Source organism: Haliotis rubra, unplaced genomic scaffold (genome assembly GCF_003918875.1).
Source record: "Haliotis rubra isolate DU_JTF1 unplaced genomic scaffold, ASM391887v1 Scf163, whole genome shotgun sequence".
Classification (NCBI taxonomy): Eukaryota; Metazoa; Mollusca; class Gastropoda; order Lepetellida; family Haliotidae; genus Haliotis; species Haliotis rubra.
In genome coordinates this window covers 372,871-394,048 of record NW_025765592.1, presented here as the reverse complement: position 1 = coordinate 394,048, position 21,178 = coordinate 372,871, and the positions used below count along the sequence as shown (strand labels likewise).

Sequence of the window (21,178 nt, the reverse complement as noted above, 5' to 3'; positions counted from 1 at the left end):
TCTATATTTCGGGCTATTGTATGCTTCAGTGGTATTTCGTGATCAACAGAATGTTATTTTCGTGACACACTTATCTTGCACCTGACTTGATGAGTGTTCTCTGGATAGTGCAAAAAGTGTGTACACGTTGAGGCGCTGTTCACCGGTGATATCTCACACGATGACCTGATTTCCGTGACATGTACAGTTATAGTTTTGCACTGACTCCTAAATCGGGGGCAGGTGTGTTAATATGAACTTGGTTGTTGGGCGAAGCTTCAGGTGGAGAATCTGCAAGTCATCCAGCGAGACCGCCAGCCTGATTACGACATGTGTAAAGTAGACACAGGGGGACTTTGGCCATGGAATGAGTGAGTGAGTAAGTGAGTGAGTGAGTTTGAGTGAGTGAGTGAGTGAGTGAGTGAGTGGGTTTGAGTCAGTGGTATACTGAAATACACTTTTCAAACAAGAGGTTTTGAAACAAGTTTTCAGTATGTACAGGTTATATTGAGAAACCAGCAGAGGTTTTGTTATCATTTGTATAGCTTAATCCAAATCAAAAGAGAAATATATTTGACTGACCATTCTGACCTTGACCTCGCAGCATATCGCAATACAGTTCACAATACAGGCATTCCATAACAGCCTCTTTCACACTTAACAGTGAGTGAGTGGGTTTGAGTGAGTGAGTGAGTGAGTGAGTGAGCCGGTGGATGGATGTGTGGGTCAGGGAGTGAGAGGGTGAAGCAATGAGTGAGTGAGTGAGTGAGCCGGTGGATGGATGTGTGGGTCAGTGAGTGAGTGGGTGAGGCAATGAGTGAGTGAGTGAGTGAGCAGGTGGATAGTGGGGGGGTGAGTGAGTGAGGTTTGATTGTTTTGTATTTGTGTATTTACATCACAGGAGGGAAGGCCAGAGTGCTGCAGGTGTATAATAAAGCCTCTATTACAAACCTCACACTCACTTTATGATGTTCACAACCAGGGAGATTCCTGAAGCATTGAAATACGACATTTTACCACCCCCACCCACCCCCCACCCCCCTTTTTGTGTTGCTAAAAAATGAAACTACAAACATTCAAAGGAGAAGTTGTTGCTAAGTTGACACCAGAGGTCAGTGTGTAGATCTCCCATTAAGTGCTTTATCTGCATCAAAGGTAATATCGACCGCCTCCATGGTGTAGTGATTAGAGCGTCCGCCCGGAGAGCGGAAGGTCGCGGGTTCGATCCCCGATCGCGTCATACCAAAAGACGTTAAAATATGGTACTTGTTGGTCCCTGCCTGGCGCTCGGCATTAATGGGTACAACAAGGACTGGTCGGCTCGGAGTCAGTATAATGTGTCTGAGTGGGGTATTCATGCTTCACTGCGGCATGGTATCTCAGTGGGCTAGCACTATAAAACCAGCTTCAGTCTGGGCTAGTACAAGCAGCCGCACATACACATACACACGCATGCACGTCGTCATATGAGCGAAATATGCTCAAGTACGACGTTAAACACAAGTTCACCTCACCTCACCTCAAAGGTAACATCATACACGTCTTGACGTTGACTGTCCACCAACCCTTAAGGGGATCACCAGGAAAGATGGACGAATGTTAGAAAGCATCACTGACAATCTGACAATAGAGGAAATCTCTATTTTGAATGTGTTTCTCAGATTTTCAGAATATCGTGCATTGTCACGTCATGTGGATGTCTATTGGTTCTTTGACTTCAACTTCCTTTTGGCAGCTGGTTATGAACGAGGTAAGAATGGTAGTAGGCATCACCATGCTGGCAGTCGTCACAATGTGTTCCTTGTGTTCCTTGGGTTCCTTGGGTTCCTTGGGTACCTTGGGTACTTTGGGTTCCTTGGGTACTTTGGGTTCCTATTGTACCTTGGGTTCCTTGGTTATCTTGGGTTCCTTGGGTACCTTGGGTTCCTTGGTTATCTTGGGTTCCTTGGGTTCCTTGGGTTCCTTGGGTACTTTGAGTTCCTATTGTACCTTGGGTTCCTTGGTTATCTTGGGTTCCTATTGTACCTTGGGTTCCTTGGTTATCTTGGGTTCCTTGGGTTCCTTGGGTTCCTTGGGTTCCTTGGGTACCTTGGGTACTTTGGGTTCCTATTGTACCTTGGGTTCCTTGGTTATCTTGGGTTCCTTAGGTTCCTTTGGGTTCCTTGGGTTCCTTGGGTATCTTGGGTTCCTTTGGGTTCCTTTGGGGTTCCTTGGGTTCCTTGGCCTCTTGGGTATCTTGGGTTCCTTGGGTACCTTGGGTTCCTTGGTTATCTCCTTGGTTCCTTGGTTCCTTGGGTTCCTTGGGTATCTTGGGTTCCTTGGGTACTTTGGGTTCCTATTGTACCTTGGGTTCCTTGGGTTCCCTTTCCTTAGGTTCCTTTGGTATCTTGGGTTCCTTGGGTTCCTTTGATTTCTTGGGTTCCTTGGGTATCTTGGGTTCCTTGGGTTCCTTTGATTTCTTTGGTTCCTTGGGTTCCTTGGGTATCTTGGGTTCCTTGGGTTCCTTGGGTTCCTGTTCAGTATATATTGTGAATTGCAACGTGATGTGTGTGTTTGTTAGGTTCTTGGCCTTGCAGGACACAGCATGCTTAAATAGATTAAATACTGAACAACAGAACATAGGCCAAATATTTATTCAATGACGTCATTGACAGATCTACATGGCAGCAAGCCATATAACTAATAAACATCAAAACAACATTAAACCTGAATTTTAATCGTGTATTTATATTTTATACTCAGGTCCGATTATTAAGATGTTGTCATCCTTTGGTGCAGTAGTCCTGCCCTTCCGGTGGGTCTGAAACACAACAATATGATTCATAACTTCCCTGGCTGCTCCAGCAACACTACAGCAAGACAGACACGAGTGGGCGTGTTCTTAACTGGTTGGCAAACAAAACGTGATGTGGGTTCCAGACATTCACAGCTTTATGAAATCAGGGAGCTGGATACGATGACGACAAGCAAATAATTAAATCTGGGAGAAGTCCTGAACGCAATTGGCAATAGTTGAAGTCTTCCTCGTTACACATGTTCTATGGTTGTTTTCCATATACATTACGTCACTGTATAGCACCTGATACGCTGGGTATTCTTTGTGTCTGTAATTGCCTTTGGTTAAAACCACAGCCATTATTGATGTGGGGTAATACGCATTTTCCATGATTTCGCATTAAGAAGTCATTGTCAAACCATGACCAAGGAGGAGGCACATATTTTACTGGTGTTTGGAAAATCGTATGGAAGCCAAGAGAGACTTGACTTGGAATGGAAAGACAAAACTATGCTTCCTTTGACATATCGATCTGTTTTTGAGTGTTTTAGACACAGCTACATTCAAATATGTGTAATTGCAACAAGCGACATCCCATCATAACAACACATTACCTTTAGAAATCATGGGTAGAATCCTGTTGATGAAGACACATTCGTGGTGGACTACCCCGTGTCCCGCTGCTAAGTTGCTGCCCACGTCAAGAGCCATGTAGGAGAGATCAGTGTTGTCAGAGGTTGGCCAGTTCACCTTGACGGGGACAGGAGTGTTAGGGTTGCTGTATAAAGATATGAAAGCTTCAAGAAAACAATACAAATCGATCTGTTTGGAAATGGGAATCAATTTTTATCTGAGGTGAAATTGTTTGAACATGTAAAGAACAATAATATAAGACCGAGTGAGGGATCTCTCACTCACTCGCTCATCTGTTCCGAGACTATTAACCTGCGTAATTCCATGACTCGATTTTTCACTTACTCTGTCCAACTCACACTATCACTCGCCACTCACTCACACTCTCAATTGCACTCTATTACTCACCCTGACTTGGCAAAGTTGGTCCAATAGGTCATGATGGTCCTGCTGAGTTCCATCTCCTCCTCTGTACATCCCAGATACTTTTCCAGGACCAAACCAAACACAAACTCAACATCATACCAATGGGTTGCTCCTATCCACTTTGGATACGGACTAACTGATAGTCGGTGATTAAAACTGTACACGTAGGTAGGGTTGGCAGGAGAGTACAATCTGTCAAACTCAAGATGAGGACACTTGAAATCCCTATCTGACATCATGCGAGTCATGACATCCAAATAGTGAGTGTCCCTAAGAGGGATGTTTGACTTTCATAAAACAGGCGAAGAGGCTCTTCAAATCCTTTACCACCTATTCTATCATAGGAAAGAAAACTTTCATACTCTGTGCGGCTTAAAATCAATGTTTCCGGTAATGAAGATATGTTTCTCATCTGCTTCAAAGCAACTGCTATAGACAATGTTAACTCGTCTTTAGTAAAACCATGCATTACACTAGCCTGCTTGTTGGAACCGGTGGTCAGAAGAGTTTGGGGTCATTGGGGAGGAAGTGCCCATCCACAACTGGACCAAATGCAAGTCCTTCATCTAACAAATCACTAAGCTGAAGGTCTGCCATAGTTTGAGCATCTGCTTTCTTTACACAGTCATAGATCTCTGCATCAGTTGAAGATGACGGGCATCCAAGGAGATCAGCAAACTGCTTCAATTTCCGTTTTGCTGTGTGTGGAAAAGTGTAAGCCCATGGGAAATTCGGGGATCCGCTCTGCATGATGGCTCTCTGAAATAAGTCACGTGACAATGGTGACACCAGGTGGTGTCCTACGCTGACACCACCAGCACTTTCTCAAATATTGTCACCCGAGATGGATCTCCACCAAAGTTGGCAATGTTGTCTTTCACCCACTGTAAGGCAAGTCGTTGATCCATCAAGCCCATGTTTCCAGGGATGGTATCTGGCCCCAGATAGCTGAACCCTAATGGCCCCAGTCTGTAATTCATTGAAACAACGATGATGTCATTCTCTGCTGCAAGATATTTTCCTTCATATAGTGGCATTCGTGAAGATCCAAAATAGAAACCTCCCCCGTAGATCCAGACCATCACTGCCAGATTGCCAGCATTGTCTGATGGCGCCCACACTGTAAGATGAAGGCAGTCTTCACTGGTATCATCCGGGACCTGTCTGTAAACCTCTGGAGATGTGAATACATCTTCAGGTTGAATGCAAGATGGCGTTGGTTTCTGTGCATCTCTAACATCCGGTCCCCATGACTCTGAAGGTTGGGGGTGCTTGAAGCGGAGATCACCTACAGGAGGCTTGGCATATGGGATTCCATAGAATACGTCAAGGGACTTGCCCAACAGTGACAGACGTTGTCCAAGAAGTGGGCCATCTTCAGTTGACACTTTCTGTGTTTTGCAATATGCAAGACCGCCACTAGCGTAACAAGCGCAATTTTCATTGCTGCTGCCATTCTGAAAGAATATAACTAAACAAGTTCATTTACTTTCTTTTGTGATAATAATAAGTACAAGTCAAAATGTTGTTATATTTGTGTGCTGGCGGGGAAACAATGTTATTATTGCATCAAACTGTTTCCGAAAATATTGTCCAAAGGGTAATGGTGTCTCGCATTCTGTGCACATCATCGTTAGACCCTGGCTAATCAGGAAGCGTGTATTTTGTAAACTTGTCCACTGTTGCTGATGAGGTAATGTTATTTATCACTGACTTTACTGCTATGTCTGCCGTGATATATATCCATCGTACTGCCACTCTATTGTGTACATCCATTGCAGTATTTATTTGGAAGCCTAGTTCAACACAATTCCAAACTTAACATATATAACACATTGATATATCTTTGTTTTGTTTTTGGTGGTCTCACCATAAATTCCATCGCGTACAGATTTGTGGGTTAACTTGGAATCAAGACAAAAAATAGACATCATTAATGTCACTGACGTGTCTAGTCTGGACATTTCTTTTATGCGTTTTACATTTTTTGAAAGCTATCAAGGGCCTCGAATGTCAAAAACCTGAGAAGAGAACATTTGAGTAAGAATAACAAACTGACGACCATCTCTCTCTCTCTCTCTCTCTCTCTCTCTCTCTCTCTCTCTCTCTCTCTCTCTCACACACTCTCACACACCACACACACACACACACACACACACACACACACACACACACACACACACACACACACTGAGTACAAGTGCCTGAAATATTTGCGCCTGTTATTTACAGTATTTCTCACATTGTAATGACCCAAATCCAAACCCTGATACATGGCTATGGCAATGAATCAATGTGCCCCCGAGGCATTGAATGGTGTAATCTTGACTGTAGTACGTCTGAGCTAGAGTCGCATGTGGAAGAGGTAGGTGGCAGACTTTCCTATTTGTTTGTATTTATATAGAGCCTCAATCCTCAAAGATAAACTGCTTTGGCCAAGAGGAATATCACTGTCAGTCATTAGCTATAATTCGGACAATGGTATACGTCAATGTTAAAACAGAATGTAATATTTCAACACCCACTCACCTTGTACCTGACTCTACAGCTGTACTCTGAACACTGCTGTAGGGTGTACACACAGACATGCTGCTAAACGGGTGTTATCTGATAAGATCACCTGGTTTGCGTGACATATATTATTACAAAAAGCGTAAGTTTATGCTTCAGGATGACAACAAAAGAGCGCAAATCGCTAGTAGTGTCACGCTTCAGGATGACAACAAAGAGCGCAAATCGCTAGTATTGTTACGGAGTACCTCAATGACCAGGAAATGAGCAGAGCATAACCACCTTACAATGATCAGCACTCTATCCAGAGCATGTCTTGGATATCAACCGACGGCCATTCTTAACGAACATGGCGCTGCCATGCAGGAAGAATTTGGATGGCTTGAACCAAGTTAACACTGGACGTTTGGTGATGAGTACACCGTCGAATCAGGGATTGCCTTGAGAATAGAGGCTGATTCACGTAATATTAATTATTTTGACTTTTCATGCAAAATGTCCTGATGGACAGCAGGACGCTTTGACCACATCTTACACTGTTTAAGCTACTGATCTTATTAATGATATAAACTATCAATATCTGTGACACCTGTTTATTGAACATACCTTATTTGTATTGAATATTATGCTATGGCCAACTATTGTTGTTCATATTTTGGATTACATCACTTGGAGTTCCTTTCGGTCCATATGCTAGTTGTAGAAAGGACCTGAAGCTTTGGCTTCATGGTGTTGAGTGGCAGTGATGTCCATTGTGTAACAATGTTCCAAGTGTATAGCACTGCAGAGCAGAGAGTCAGCGGTTAGACTGACATTGACTGTATATAGACGTGCGCTATATTTAGAGTTCTTGAAGGTAGTACAGAGTACTACCACCCAATGGACCTTTCTGGACCAGGCAATCCAGTGATCAACGGCATGAGCATCAATCTACGCAACTGGCATACGATTCAGTGGACATTACATATCCATTGATATGCTAGAATAGACTTAACATGCAACAGGGAAGAACAGAATGCGGACCTTGTGTTTATTCCATGCCGTTATTGATGGGTATATATGCGTGATTGTGATTGGTGGCTGTTCAGTAGAGAAGGCGTCACAATATCTATAAAGAATGTTGACCATATGTTTTTTCATGCCGTTATTGACAAATAATAATAATGTATTTATATAACGCCTAATATCCATCGTAGTGATGCCCAGCGGCGCTGTGACAATATTGGGGAAGGAAATAGTTCATATAACTTTACAGAAAGGCAGCAGTGAACAGATGGGTCTTAAGCAAAGATTTAAAGTTTCTTTCAATGAAGTGTTCCTGATTTTCTTTGGAAGAGAGTTCCACAGTTCAGGGCTGGCAAAGGAGAAGACTCGGTCAGACAGTTGGTTTGGAGATCTGTGTTGGGTGAGGAGAGAGCCAGAGGAGGATCGGAGACGAGATGTTTGAGATAGTCGGGAAAGTTATCGTTGTAGAGGCAGTCATGAGTCAGAATGAGGATTTTGAAGGTAATTCTTGCAGAGATGGGGAGCCAGCGTAGAGACTGTAGCACTGGTGTGATATGGTCATGACGGGGAGTTTGGGTGATGCATCTGGCAGCAGAATTTCGGATTCTTTATTAGTTTCTGGAGTGATCTAGTGGAGAGGTTGGCATATCGTGACTTACAGTAGTCGAGTATACACGTGACAAGACAGTCCATTAGGAGTTTACAGGTGTCAGTATCGAGGTAGTGGCGGACTTTGCTGATATTGTGGATGTTGTAGTAGCAGGCTCTACTGTTGGAGGCGATGTGTTGACTTGCCAGAATAGATTACACATGTACCGATTGATTTGTGCCAGTGAATAATGTATGATGTAGTTGGTTTCACAGTAAGGTATGTAGCTGTTCACTAGTCCATTAAGACAGCGTTTATACTAGTTGACCTGTCTGACTAGATACAAATATACCAGATGATCAGTGAGCGTAGGTATTGGGTATGCCAGTTCATATATCCATGAAGAAAAGGCGAACACAGTGAACATGTACCACCCGATTAATCTGTGTCTGTACCGCATGTACCATTGTTGACTTGTCTGAGTAAATGGTTTATGCCAGTTAAATGTATAATATCTCTAAATATATAATGTCTACCAGTTGACGGATATAATTGTTGATAACTTGACTTGTCCGAGCAACAGTTTACATACCAGTTGACTTCTGTACCAAGTTGACTTGTTGGATAACACAAGTACCAAGTGACTTGTCCGAGCAGATAGTTTACATACCAGTTGACTTCTCTGAGTATATAATGTCTACGGTAGTTGACTTGCTGGATAACACAAGTACCAAGTGACTTGTCCGAGCAGACAGTTTACATACCAGTTGACTTCTCTGAGTATATAATGTCTACGGTAGTTGACTTGCTGGATAACACAAGTACCAAGTGACTTGTCCGAGCAGATAGTTTACATACCAGTTGACTTCTCTGAGTATATAATGTCTACGGTAGTTGACTTGCTGGATACACACAACGTACCAAGTGACTTGTCCAAGTGAGCAGATAGTTTACATACCAGTTGACTTCTCTGAGTATATAATGTCTACGGTAGTTGACTTGCTGGATAACACAAGTACCAAGTGACTTGTCCGAGCAGATAGTTTACATACCAGTTGACTTCTCTGAGTATATAATGTCTACGGTAGTTGACTTGCTGGATAACACAAGTACCAAGTGACTTGTCCGAGCAGATAGTTTACATACCAGTTGACTTCTCTGAGTATATAATGTCTACGGTAGTTGACTTGCTGGATAACACATGTACCAAGTGACTTGTCCGAGCAGATAGTTTACATACCAGTTGACTTCTCTGAGTATATAATGTCTACGGTAGTTGACTTGCTGGATAACACAAGTACCAAGTGACTTGTCCGAGCAGATAGTTTACATACCAGTTGACTTCTCTGAGTATATAATGTCTACGGTAGTTGACTTGCTGGATAACACAAGTACCAAGTGACTTGTCCGAGCAGATAGTTTACACACCAGTTGACTTCTCTGAGTATATAATGTCTACGGTAGTTGACTTGCTGGATAACACATGTACCAAGTGACTTGTCCGAGCAGATAGTTTACATACCAGTTGTCTACGGTAGTTGACTCTGAGTATATTGTCCGAATGTTTACACGGTAGTTGACTTTGCTGGATAACACATGTACCAAGTGACTTGTCCGAGCAGATAGTTTACATACCAGTTGACGTCTCTGAGTATATAATGTCTACGGTAGTTGACTTGCTGGATAACACAGGTACCAAGTGACTTGTCCGAGCAGACACTTGACTTCCCTGAGTGCATGCTGTAGGCACTATCGGACTTCCTGACATGAAACTGTGAGGAATAACCAACTATAGTTAGATTATTGATATATTGATAGGATATGGGGTGTGGTAAAGGTGATGTCCTTTGACTTACCAGAGTTGTTAACTATTGTACCAAGTGACTTTCAGAGCAGTTGATTGACATGTTGACTTTTCTGAGTATATAACGTAGGCACGGGTACAAATTGACGTCCTGACGTGGAGCCGTGAGGAATAATAAAATACAGTCGGACTATTAATTCCATGGCGTCCTTGGGAGGTATGTTTGGGAGTGGTAGAGGTAGTGCCTGTAGACACGGATGACTTAGCAGTGTAAAAGATGTCACAACATCCATGCAGAGTGGCATTCTATGTCTGTGACTTTGCTTCCTCAGTACAGTTTAAAGAGGCTTCAATAATGATAATGACATACAGTAATATCTTGTCATATGATCGACCATGATGTCACGTGTCTGTCACGTGGTTCTATTTTTAATCCACTTGTTGTCTGCTACATATTCTGGCTATTTCCGGTAACAATGGGGAAATCGGCTAATTTGTCGGAGTCACTTAAGAAATTAATTGTAAAAAAGTAATTGAAAATGTTCTAACATTGCAAAATTCTTTGGAATGCCCCGAAGCAGCGTATATTCGGTGGTAAAGCGGTTTAATCGACGAAAATGCTCTCAGAACAGGCCGTATGAGGGAACTGACTCTTCGGGACAATCGACAACTTTTGAGGTTGGTCAGACACAATAGGATTTCACCTTTGGGTGAATAACTGAGAATTTGAACAACAATAGGGCTACCACGTGTATCGGTGAGGACTGTAAGGAGACGATTATATGAAAATATATTTCATAGACGTGTTGTTAGAAAGAAAATCCGAATTCGTGACTATAATGTCAGAAACCGTTTGGCCTAGGCAAGGGGGGCAACGATATCATACAGTGAATCATTACTGGAATCGAGTGATCTTCCCTGACGAGTGTAAAATTATCATTGGGGAAAACAATCGCGTTTTTGTTTGGAGACAGCCCGATGAAGAATTCCTCCCGCAATGTCTTTGTCCGGGACGACAGCCACGCGTCAGATTGATGGTGTGGGGTTGTATCACCTGGCATGGTGTTGGTACCTTTTTGTGTTGTTAATGGCAACATAAATGCTCAGAAATACACAGAAATCCTCGATGATATGTTTTGGCCCGTTATAGCCAGACATTTGCCGGGAAACCGGTACATCTTCCAATATGAAAACGCCCCTGTACATCGGGCCCATGTCGTTCAGGATTACAAGCGACAAAATTACATTAATGGAATGTTGCGGCCTGCACAGAGTCTAGACGCAAATATTATTGAGAACTGTTGGCTCTACCTGAAGAATAGACTTCAGGGACGCCGAAGAAACATTCAGTCGGCTGCCTACTTGGAACACGAAGTGCGGGGCAACTTGGAAAATATTGCCCTCGATTTCATCAGAAATGTATATTCATCGATTCCAAGGTGGATGTTGAAAATAATAAGGAACAAGGGACACATCACAAAATATTGAGGTAAGACTGTTTATATTTGACGAGTTATGACACTTTGAATTCCCGTGTAAACAATCGGTCCGCCGTGTTTGTACGTTATAATATGGCCACCCGCTGTATACAGTCGAGCACCGTTGTCTCGATATTCACGGGACCAAGAAAGAATATCGAGTTATCCGAACTTCGAGACATCCGACCAGGGCATATCATCACCTATCACTATGAAAGAAAGAAAAGAAAAAGTAGATTTTATGTATATATATTTGTATATACATTTTTACTCACAGGGATCGCAATGTTACGGCACACAAGGTACACCTCTTGAATCATACAAAAGTTGGATCTAAATCTTTAGACTGACGGGCATTTGGTGGTGGCATGAAGGCGATAGTAGATAACCACTCTCGATACACGACAAATCTTGTGAACGCAACCGACATTCTCAACTGCGATTACACAAAACCCTCAGTTGATTTCTTAGTATGTTTTGATTCGAAACTATAATCCGTTATCAGTAGTGTTTAGTCGTATCAGTGAGTACTTCCCAATTAATTCCTTCCTAATTAATCCTAATTAGATAACAAACAAGTGACACCTTCAACTCAATTAGCCCTAATTAGTTTACACTACCGCATCCCTTTGATTCATGCCGCACCGTGTGTAAATGTGTGGAAACAACGTCCGTTCAGTGGGATACTTGCCTATGAAAAGAAGGTGAATATCGAGTTCCTTGCCAATGTCGAGTTAAAAGGGTAATTTTGTTTGTTGGCACCATGAAATTATATCTAGAGTTCGACACAACGGTGCTCGACTGTATGTTCCTCAAGGTCTGATTATTGTGATGCTGTCCTTTCATCCTCTCGTGCAGTACTCCTGCCCTTCAGGGGGATCTGAAAAGCATTAAATGGACTCATTATTTGCCGTGCTACAGTCAGTGTAATATCCACAACGATAAACCAGGCGTGACATGGGGAGGGGCTGTTGCCATCTGGTTACAAACAAAGGTGCCTTTTGTATTAACTCATACGTCTTCCAGCGATGGTTATAGTGAAAAGTTGAGTGAGTTGGGGGTAAAACTTCTTTCATGAAACAAGGCTCAACACTGAGATGACTACACATATGGGCAGGAACATGTCCGCATGAACGTATTGGTATAAAGGTAACATTACGAACATATCAACATGATGGTATCAGCATTAACATATGGGCATGAACATGTTGACACGAACCAATCAGTATCCGTGGATCAGTATGGACGTATTGGTATACATAAGTATCATAATCACTTGAGAAACTATTCACATCTGAAACCATTCAACTACAGTCAAATCCCGATGAGTCGACTGCCGGCGTCTCGAATATTATGCATAACTCGAAATACCTGTCGGTCCCGACCATTCCCATTTAACTATCCATCATGAACATTACCTTTAGAAATCATGGGGACAATCTTGTTGATGAAGACACATTCGTGGTGGACTACCCCGTGTCCTGCTGCTAATTTGCTGCCCACGTCAAGAGCCATGTAGGAGAGATCAGTGTTGTCAGAGGCTGGCCAGTTCACCTTGACGGGGACAGGAGTGTTCGGGTTCCTGTAAATAAAAGAGTTCTAGGATGTTTTGTTTATTTGTTTGTTTGGTTCATTTGTTGTTTAACACCACACTCAGCAATATTCCAGCTATATGGTATGGTGGCGATTTGTAATTAATTGAACCTGGTCCAGATAATCCAGTGATCAATAGCATGAACATTGAGCTATGCAGTGGTATACAATGACAATTTTCAACCTTGTCATCGTGCCTGACCAACCGATCCCGTTAGTCTCCTCTTACGACAAACATGAGTTGCTGAAGACCAATTCTAAACCGGATCTCCACGGGTTTGGTATCATGTTAATTGGAGAGGGTGAAATAGGTTTTTGACACATTTTGAAAACGCCAGTGGACAACATAAATGGTCTCTGGACATTGTACACATGAAAATGATAGAAGTTGTTTCCTTTGTGTTTTGTGCTGTTCTTTCAGGATTAAGAGGTCTTAAAAGTTTGAGGGCGATCATTGACTCAATAAGTCATATGTACCACTCACTCACTCACCCTGACTTGGCAAAGTTGGTCCAGTACGTCATGATGGTTCTGCTGAGTTCCATCTCCTCCTCTGTACATCCCAGAGACTTTTCCAGGACCCAACCAAACACAAAGTCAAGCTCGTACCAGTGGGCTGCTCCTATCCACTGTGGAAACGGACTAACTGATAGTCGGTGATTAAAACTGTACACGTAGGTAGGGTTGGCAGGAGAGTACAATCTGTCAAACTCAAGATGAGGACACTTCATTGCCTTATCCGTACTCGCTCGAGTCACGACATCAAAATAGTCTTTTTCTTTCAGGGGGGGGCTTTCTGACTTTCATAAAAGAGGCGAAGAGGTTCTTCGATTCCGTCCACATTTCCCAATGCTAAACTTAAGACTTTCATATTCTGTGCGACTTAAAATCAATGTTTCCGGTAATGCAGATACTTTTCTCATCTGCTTCAATGTCAGTGCAGAAAACAGAGTCATCTCGTTCTTTGTAAAACCATGCAATACACTGGTCTGCTTGATGGAGCCAGTGGACAGAAGAGTTTTGGGGTCATCGGGGAGGAAGTTCCCATCCACAACTGGACGAAATGGAATTCCTTCATCGAACAAACCTAGCTGAAGGTCTGCCATAGTTTGTGCATCTGCTGTCTTCAAGCACTCATATATCTCTGTATCAGTTGAAGATGAAGGGCATTCAAGGAGATTGGCAAATCTCTTCAGTTTCTGTTTTGCTGTGTTGGGAAAAGTGTAAGCCCACGGGCAAGTGAGGGTCCCACTCTGTGTGATTGCTCTGTCGAACAGGTCACGTGACAAAGGTGATGCCAGGTGTAGACCTACACTTGCACCACCAGCACTTTCTCCAAATATGGTGACTCGGGTTGGATCTCCACCAAAGTTGGCAATATTGTCTTTCACCCACTGTAAGGCTAATCTTTGATCCACCAAGCCCATATTTCCAGGGATGGTATCTGGACCAAGGTAACTGAACCCTAGAGGCCCCAATCTGTAATTCATTGAAACAACGATGACGTCATTCTCTGCTGCAATGTATTTTCCTTCATACAGTGGCAGTCTTGTAGATCCAATATAAAAAGCTCCGCCGTGGATCCAGACCATGACTGCCAGATTGCCAGCATTGGCTGATGGCGCCCACACTGTAAGGTGAAGGCAGTCTTCACTGTAATCATCGGGCATCTGTTTGTAACTTTCATCAGTGCCATGAGCATTTTTTGGTTGGAAGCAAGATGGCGTCGGGTTTTGTGCATCTCTAACTTCCGGTCCCCATGACTCTGAAGGCTGAGGGTATTTGAAGCGGAGATCACCTACAGGAGGCTTGGCATATGGAATTCCATAGAATACGTCAAAGAGACTTGCCCAACACTGACAGACGTTGTCCTAGAAGTGGGCCATTCAGAGTTGACACTTCCTTTGTTTTCACAGTAGGCAACACCAGCAATAACGTAACAAGCGTCGCAAATGCAAGTCTCATTCCTGTCCACATTCTGAAAGAAGATATTGAATTTTAAGATACGATTTACAGTTGAACGTTTGATCCTTTTCAGTTCATGTTCCTAGTTAATCACAGTTTCTTTACACATGAAATGTGACACTAATAACCAAGATGGTTCGTGTTATATTGCTGTGTAAATCAGTAGAACAATATGTCTGTGTACGTGTAATATGGCTGTGTAAAGCAGGAAAACAATGTTGAGATTGTCACGTGAGGACAGCGGTGTCCATCATTCTGTGAACATCATCTTTTCACCCCGGATATTTAGTATAAGTCTGTTTTGGAAGCTTGAGCACTGTTGCTGATGTGGGAATTATTATTTATCATTGACTTTGTTGTCACCTCTGCCATTATATTTCGTACTGGCATTGTAATTACATTGAAGAACTGTAACGGTGATGGTGGAACAGGAAATACACAGACATACAATTTGGAAAGTTAAGTATGGTGACGTGGTAGACATGACTTCATTGTATGTAAAAGAGACACAGCGGTCAAGATTGTCAAACGGTTGGTGAATTTTATGGCCTCGTCTGTGGATTAATCTGCCATTAATTTTCATTCTTAGGTAAACTGAATACGGTTCACAGTCACATTACAATCTATTCCTTAACGGCACCCCTGTGTTTCTGACTGAACAGAGGCGCATCCGAAAGTATTTATATTGATTAGACAAACTACACAATGAAATTGACAAGAATCATGAAGGTGTAACTGCCACTTTAAAAAGAACAATCGCTTGTAAACAACATGAATGTCTCCGGGTAAGAGTAAGTAATACACAGGTCTACTAGTAGAATCATGAAGGTGTAACTGCCACTTTAAAAAGAACAATCGCTTGTAAACAACATGAATGTCTCCGGGTAAGAGTAAGTAATACACAGGTCCTTCTATACTGAATCCTCAAAGATAAAGAACAATCACTGGTATAAACGTCAACGGTTTTGAAGGACAACACTTGTATTTTTCAACTCACCCTGAATCTGACTCAACAAAACTGTTGGAGTAACAACACTGCTAGCCATTACCTATATTTCGACAAGTATATATACGTCAACGGTATTTGATGGACAACAATACCATTTTTCATTAGACACTCACCTTGTACCTGACTCTACAGTTGTACTGTGGACACTGCACTGGGGTGTACACACAGACGCTGTTACACCAGTGATATGACCTGGTTAGCGTGACATGCAAAATCTCAGATATATGCTCCTCAAGAAAAGTAGGGAAACCTCATTTATATTTTACGATTGAAAGAATTGGGCGATATATGGGAGTCAATGAATGTTGATATTATTATAATGACTGTTTCGAGACTGTTCACCACTTGCACTTTCTTATGACCATAGTTGTTCATACAGTTATCGCTCTTGAAAGATGATTTGTGTATGACGTGAAATTTGCATGTGTATGATTTTCATTTTCAAACCAAAAAGAACCAAAACGGCTAAAAATATGTGATGCAAAATGATTGTGAAAATGATTTTTCGATATTTTTGAAAACCGCTAAAATAAAAAAATGACACCCCATGCACGTGTATGGAGCTACTGCGCTGTGCACGATGGATTCCATGCGTTGTGTTTAGGGGTTGCGATCAAGCGAAATGGTGGTGCGTTCATAAGATGTCTGTCTTTGACAAGGTATAGGTGAGTTCAGAATGTCTGTTCAATTGAGAACTGAATGGTTTTAGAGTGAGTAAGTCAATGCGTGCATACGTGAGTGAGTGTTCTATAACAGCATATTACTTTCAACTTTATAGCCCAAAGTCACTCACTCACTCACCCACTCAACCGCCCTACCACTCAACAACTCACTCAACCACTCGCTCACTGAACCACTCACCCACTGTTCAGTAATCACTACAGGGTATGTCACGATCAAATGAGGGCATGAGGTTTTATGAACGACTATATATATTACTTGTGTTGGGTCACTAAGAAATGCTTCTGGATCCATATGTGTTGTAGCAAACGACTTAAAGTGTCTGTTTGGCTTGATAACTTGGTTAAAATCATGTCATTCTATCCCCCTCCAAACACTATTGACTGCATGATCGAAGTCCCCCTGAGTTTACTTTACACATACTGTAATCAGACTGACGGCCTTGCTGGATGACTTGCAGATTCTCCACCTGAAGTCAAGGTACAGCTCCGCTCAACTACCTTGTTCATACTAACTCAGTTACCTCTGATTTATGTTATCTGTACAGTTAAAAAAGTAGGGAATATTTTCATTTGGGAGTAACTGGAAACGAGGTTGCATGATTGTAGGGGGTTAGAAATTGATTATTCCATTGAAAATATCTTATGAATTTCTTGCAAGCGGTTGGGGTAAATTTTTTGAAACATACAGTGACACGAGTCAGTGTGTTGCACATTACAGTGAAAAATGACCTCCGCATGTTATCCTACGATTAGCGTACGTCACATTACTTAAAGACATCGTTGTTGTTACGGAGTACCTCCAGTAGGAGAACATATCTTCCAGTAGGAGAACACATCCTTCAGAGTAGAACATATCCTCCAGGAGGAGAACATAATCTCCAGTAGGAGAACACATCCTCCAGGAGGAGAACATAATCTCCAGGAGGAGAACACATCCTCCAGGAGGAGAACATAACCTCCAGGAGGAGAACATAACCTCCAGGAGGAGAACATATCCTCCAGGAGGAGAACATATCCTCCAGGAGGAGAACATAACCTCCAGGAGGAGAACATATCCTCCAGGAGGAGAACATATCCTCCAGGAGGAGAACATATCCTCCAGGAGGAGAACACATCCTCCAGGAGGAGAACATAACCTCCAGGAGGAGAACACATCCTCCAGGAGGAGAACATAACCTCCAGGAGGAGAACACATCCTCCAGGAGGAGAACATAACCTCCAGGAGGAGAACACATCCTCCAGGAGGAGAACATATCCTCCAGGAGGAGAACATAACCTCCAGGAGGAGAACATATCCTCCAGGAGGAGAACATAACCTCCAGGAGGAGAACATAACCTCCAGGAGGAGAACATATCCTCCAGGAGGAGAACATAACCTCCAGGAGGAGAACATAACCTCCAGGAGGAGAACATATCCTCCAGGAGGAGAACATATCCTCCAGGAGGAGAACATAACCTCCAGGAGGAGAACATATCCTCCAGGAGGAGAACACATCCTCCAGGAGGAGAACATATCCTCCAGGAGGAGAACACATCCTCCAGGAGGAGAACAACATAACCTCCAGGAGGAGAACATAACCTCCAGGAGGAGAACATATCCTCCAGGAGGAGAACACATCCTCCAGGAGGAGAACATAACCTCCAGGAGGAGAACATATCCTCCAGGAGGAGAACATATCCTCCAGGAGGAGAACATAACCTCCAGGAGGAGAACATATCCTCCAGGAGGAGAACACATCCTCCAGGAGGAGAACATAACCTCCAGGAGGAGAACATATCCTCCAGGAGGAGAACATAACCTCCAGGAGGAGAACATATTCTCCAGGAGGAGAACATAACCTCCAGGAGGAGAACATATCCTCCAGGAGGAGAACATAACCTCCAGGAGGAGAACATAACCACCTTACCATGGCCAGCACTTAGTCCAGACTTATCACCCATCGAACATGTCTGGGATATCCTTAGACGGAGTAAACAACCACCCACCACTCTTAATGAACTTGGCGAAGCGCTGCAGGAAGAATGGGATAGAATGAACCAAGTTTACATTGGACGTTTGACGAAAAGTATGTCTCGACGAATCCGAGATTGTCTTGAGAATAGAGGCAGATTCAAACGGTATTTATGATTTTGACTCTTCATGGTAAATATATCGTGATGGACAGGATGTAGGTTTGGCCAATGTCCCTTTTACACTATATTTTTCATGATAAAATGTCAATATTTGTAACACATTTGTATTCAATACCCCCTACGTTTAATGCGTTGTACAATCATGTCTATTTGGTTATAGTCACGATATCCATGCCTGTGGATTTCACCTGTTGTGTAAACGTCTGACACCTGCAAAGCTTTCAAGCCACATCAAGGCAACTGAAATTTCGTACAAATTGACTTTGAAATCAGTTTAAAGTTTATTTGAATGAAATTTCAGTTCACTGTTTTTAAAAAAACTAGTGTAACCCTGCAATGGGTTTGTTTGTTTGTTTGTTTATTTATCTGGTAACATGTGTTATATTTGGGATTACACGTTCTTAGTAAACTACAGATTCTTGTACTTTTGTTGGATTGAGTACCATGAGGGATTCGAACCCTCACCCTCACAGTTAGGCACCTAATCGCCAGCACACAAAGACAGCCGCCTAACCCGCTTAGCCACCGCGACTTCCACAAATATGGAAGTCGGACAACTGGTAGCCTAGAGTGCGGACTTTGTGTACCCCTCTGATAAACGTTAATTGGCACGGCTCCCACGGCCGAAAGCTATTATTACACTATGCCATTTAGAGAGTGGTCAAATGTAACACATGTTATATTTGGGATTACACTTTCTTAGCAAAGTACAGATTCTAGTACTTTTGTTGGGTTGAGTCCCATGCGGAATTCGAACCCACACCCTCAGAGTCAGGTACCTAATCGCCATCACACAAAGTCAGCCGCTAGCCCGCTCAGCCACCGCGACTTCCACAAAAATGGAAGTCGGACAAGTGGATGTTGTCGGCCGCGGGAGCCGTGCCAATCAGAGGGGTACACAGCGTCCACAGTCTAGACTAGCAGTTGTCATATTTCCAAATTTTGTGGGAGTCGTGGTGGTTGAGGTCTGTGGACCAATCATCCAGTGATTGACATCATGAACATGTACCCATGTTAAATGGGATACGGTGATGCACCCACACGATCCGTTTCATCGTCTCTTATGACCCAGATCTTCATGGGTTACTTGGTGTGAAAAATGTTTTTTAAATACGTTTACACCATATCTTTATGTTGTCATATCCAGGCAATGCACCTCTGTAGACCAGCTGACCTACTCGTATAGTCGACTCACGTGTATAGCAGTTGACTTGTATGAGAAGATAGCAACTGTGCCAGTTGACTAGTCAGTGTAGATATCGTATACATAATTACACTTAACAATGCAAATATGATACGTAAAATCGGGTTACCAATGCAACTACCACACATATGCCAATTGACTTGCCTCAGTCGATAACGTATCTACCAGATCACTTACTTGCCGCAGTATATAAAATAGATTCAACATGAAACCATGAGGAACAACACAATTATTCCACGAAGTCTGAAAGGTGTATTGGCTGTGGTCGGGTGATTGTGGAAGTGACTGTGATTGGCGGTTAAGCTGTATAAACAGCATCACAATATCTGTTGGGACTCCAGATACAGTTCAAAACAGCTTTAAAAGTTAATGATGTATCAGTATTTTAACTTGGGTCAGATTAGTATGATGCTGTCCTTTCATCCTCTTGTGCAGTACTCCTGCCCCCTCCGGTGGGTCTGAAACACAACCATGAATTCATAATTTCCATAGCTGCACTATGGAACATATTGGCATGAACATGCTGCCATGAGGCGGTGTTAAACGTTGTGCAACAATGTTTCAAGGTATACTTTGTACCTGTAGATTCAGTCAGTGAATCTTACTTAGCTATTGCCTTTCATCTCACATCACATCTCGAGTCACAAGAAGACCAGTATTGTGAGTGGTCACTTTAAACTTTGTTTACTCTCTGCCTGGCCCTTTCTTCCAAGTTGAATTTCTATTGCTGACAGGTCACTATGACCATCATTGTCTTTATTTCTACAATCACTGCTGTTATATTATACCTCTGACTTTGTACTGCCACTCTATTTTGTTCTGCCAAAGTGTGTCATCGTATCCCAGTTGTGTAGATCGATGCTCATCACTGGATTGTCTGGTCCAGACTTGATTATTTACTGGCCGCCGCCATATATTACAGAGTGTGGGCGTAAAACTAAACTCACTCACTCACTCTCCCAAAGTGAAGTCTTTGTATTGATTTGCGACTTTACAATTTAAGAAATACAATGTTTAATTACATCTTTTTTGTTTCTCAATTTCACACACAATTCTCGTACAGACTGATTCCCTGTTAACTATTTTGTTTTAACTTGAGAATCAACAACTACCAATATAAACGAGTCTGTTCCAACCATTCGTGATAATTAAAGAAAATCAACAACATTACTTATCATCGTAAATATTCAACCAAACAAGAGAAGTATCCAAGTCACTTCTAAAAATATTCATTTATGTGTACCAGGAACCAATGTACCATTATAGATTTACCTTTAGAAATCATGGGTAGAATCCTGTTGATGAAGACACATTCATGGTGGACTACCCCATGTCCTGCTGCTAATTTGCTGCCCACGTCAAGGGGCCATGTAGGAGAGATCAGTGTTGT

At 42.5% G+C, this 21,178-nt stretch overlaps 5 protein-coding genes across 6 annotated transcripts in view; all 5 read right to left on the bottom strand.

Moving 5' to 3' along the window:
• LOC124271740 (cholinesterase 1-like) overlaps nt 1-21,178 on the bottom strand; it is a 65,956-nt gene that overhangs the window by 23,057 nt on the left and 21,721 nt on the right. Inside the window, exon 1 of one of the 2 annotated variants that reach the window (XM_046706906.1) lies at nt 6,344-6,363. The exons of the other annotated variant lie outside the window; for it this stretch is intronic. The gene's annotated coding sequence lies outside the window, so the exon portion shown is untranslated. Of the gene's footprint in view, nt 1-6,343; nt 6,364-21,178 lie in introns of those variants that run through there. 2 annotated transcript variants of the gene reach the window in all.
• On the bottom strand, nt 2,715-4,087 carry LOC124271743 (cholinesterase-like). Its single transcript, XM_046706911.1, has 3 exons — nt 3,797-4,087; nt 3,370-3,533; nt 2,715-2,779 (listed from the first exon to the last, which is right to left on the bottom strand). Exons 1-3 carry the CDS (start codon nt 4,060-4,062, stop codon nt 2,742-2,744), a joined length of 468 nt encoding a protein of 155 aa, XP_046562867.1. The 5' UTR covers nt 4,063-4,087; the 3' UTR covers nt 2,715-2,741.
• On the bottom strand, nt 4,615-5,696 carry LOC124271725 (acetylcholinesterase-like). The gene is made up of 2 exons (XM_046706885.1): nt 5,685-5,696; nt 4,615-5,271 (listed from the first exon to the last, which is right to left on the bottom strand). The coding sequence occupies exons 1-2, from the start codon at nt 5,694-5,696 to the stop codon at nt 4,615-4,617; spliced, it is 669 nt and encodes a 222-aa protein (XP_046562841.1).
• Nucleotides 12,044-13,573, bottom strand: LOC124271724 (cholinesterase-like). Its single transcript, XM_046706884.1, has 3 exons — nt 13,287-13,573; nt 12,620-12,783; nt 12,044-12,081 (listed from the first exon to the last, which is right to left on the bottom strand). The coding sequence occupies exons 1-3, from the start codon at nt 13,523-13,525 to the stop codon at nt 12,044-12,046; spliced, it is 441 nt and encodes a 146-aa protein (XP_046562840.1). The 5' UTR covers nt 13,526-13,573.
• LOC124271723 (cholinesterase 1-like) lies at nt 13,598-17,346 on the bottom strand. Its single transcript, XM_046706883.1, has 3 exons — nt 17,249-17,346; nt 16,873-16,918; nt 13,598-14,665 (listed from the first exon to the last, which is right to left on the bottom strand). The coding sequence occupies exons 1-3, from the start codon at nt 17,344-17,346 to the stop codon at nt 13,598-13,600; spliced, it is 1,212 nt and encodes a 403-aa protein (XP_046562839.1).

Coding starts and splice junctions, on each gene's coding strand:
- LOC124271743 (XM_046706911.1), bottom strand. CDS start 4,062: ATGACTCGCATGATGTCAGATAGGGATTTCAAGTGTCCTCATCTTGAG. Junction 3,534..3,796: donor ACCAACTTTGCCAAGTCAGG/GTGAGTAATAGA, acceptor ATCTTTATACAG/CAACCCTAACACTCCTGTCC. Junction 2,780..3,369: donor TCTACCCATGATTTCTAAAG/GTAATGTGTTGT, acceptor GTTGTGTTTCAG/ACCCACCGGAAGGGCAGGAC.
- LOC124271724 (XM_046706884.1), bottom strand. CDS start 13,525: ATGAAGTGTCCTCATCTTGAGTTTGACAGATTGTACTCTCCTGCCAAC. Junction 12,784..13,286: donor ACCAACTTTGCCAAGTCAGG/GTGAGTGAGTGA, acceptor TTTTATTTACAG/GAACCCGAACACTCCTGTCC. Junction 12,082..12,619: donor TGTCCCCATGATTTCTAAAG/GTAATGTTCATG, acceptor AATGCTTTTCAG/ATCCCCCTGAAGGGCAGGAG.
- LOC124271723 (XM_046706883.1), bottom strand. CDS start 17,346: ATGTGTTCTCCTACTGGAGATTATGTTCTCCTCCTGGAGGATATGTTC. Junction 16,919..17,248: donor GATATGTTCTCCTACTGGAG/GTACTCCGTAAC, acceptor CCTTGACTTCAG/GTGGAGAATCTGCAAGTCAT. Junction 14,666..16,872: donor AGGCCGTCAGTCTGATTACA/GTATGTGTAAAG, acceptor GCCCACTTCTAG/GACAACGTCTGTCAGTGTTG.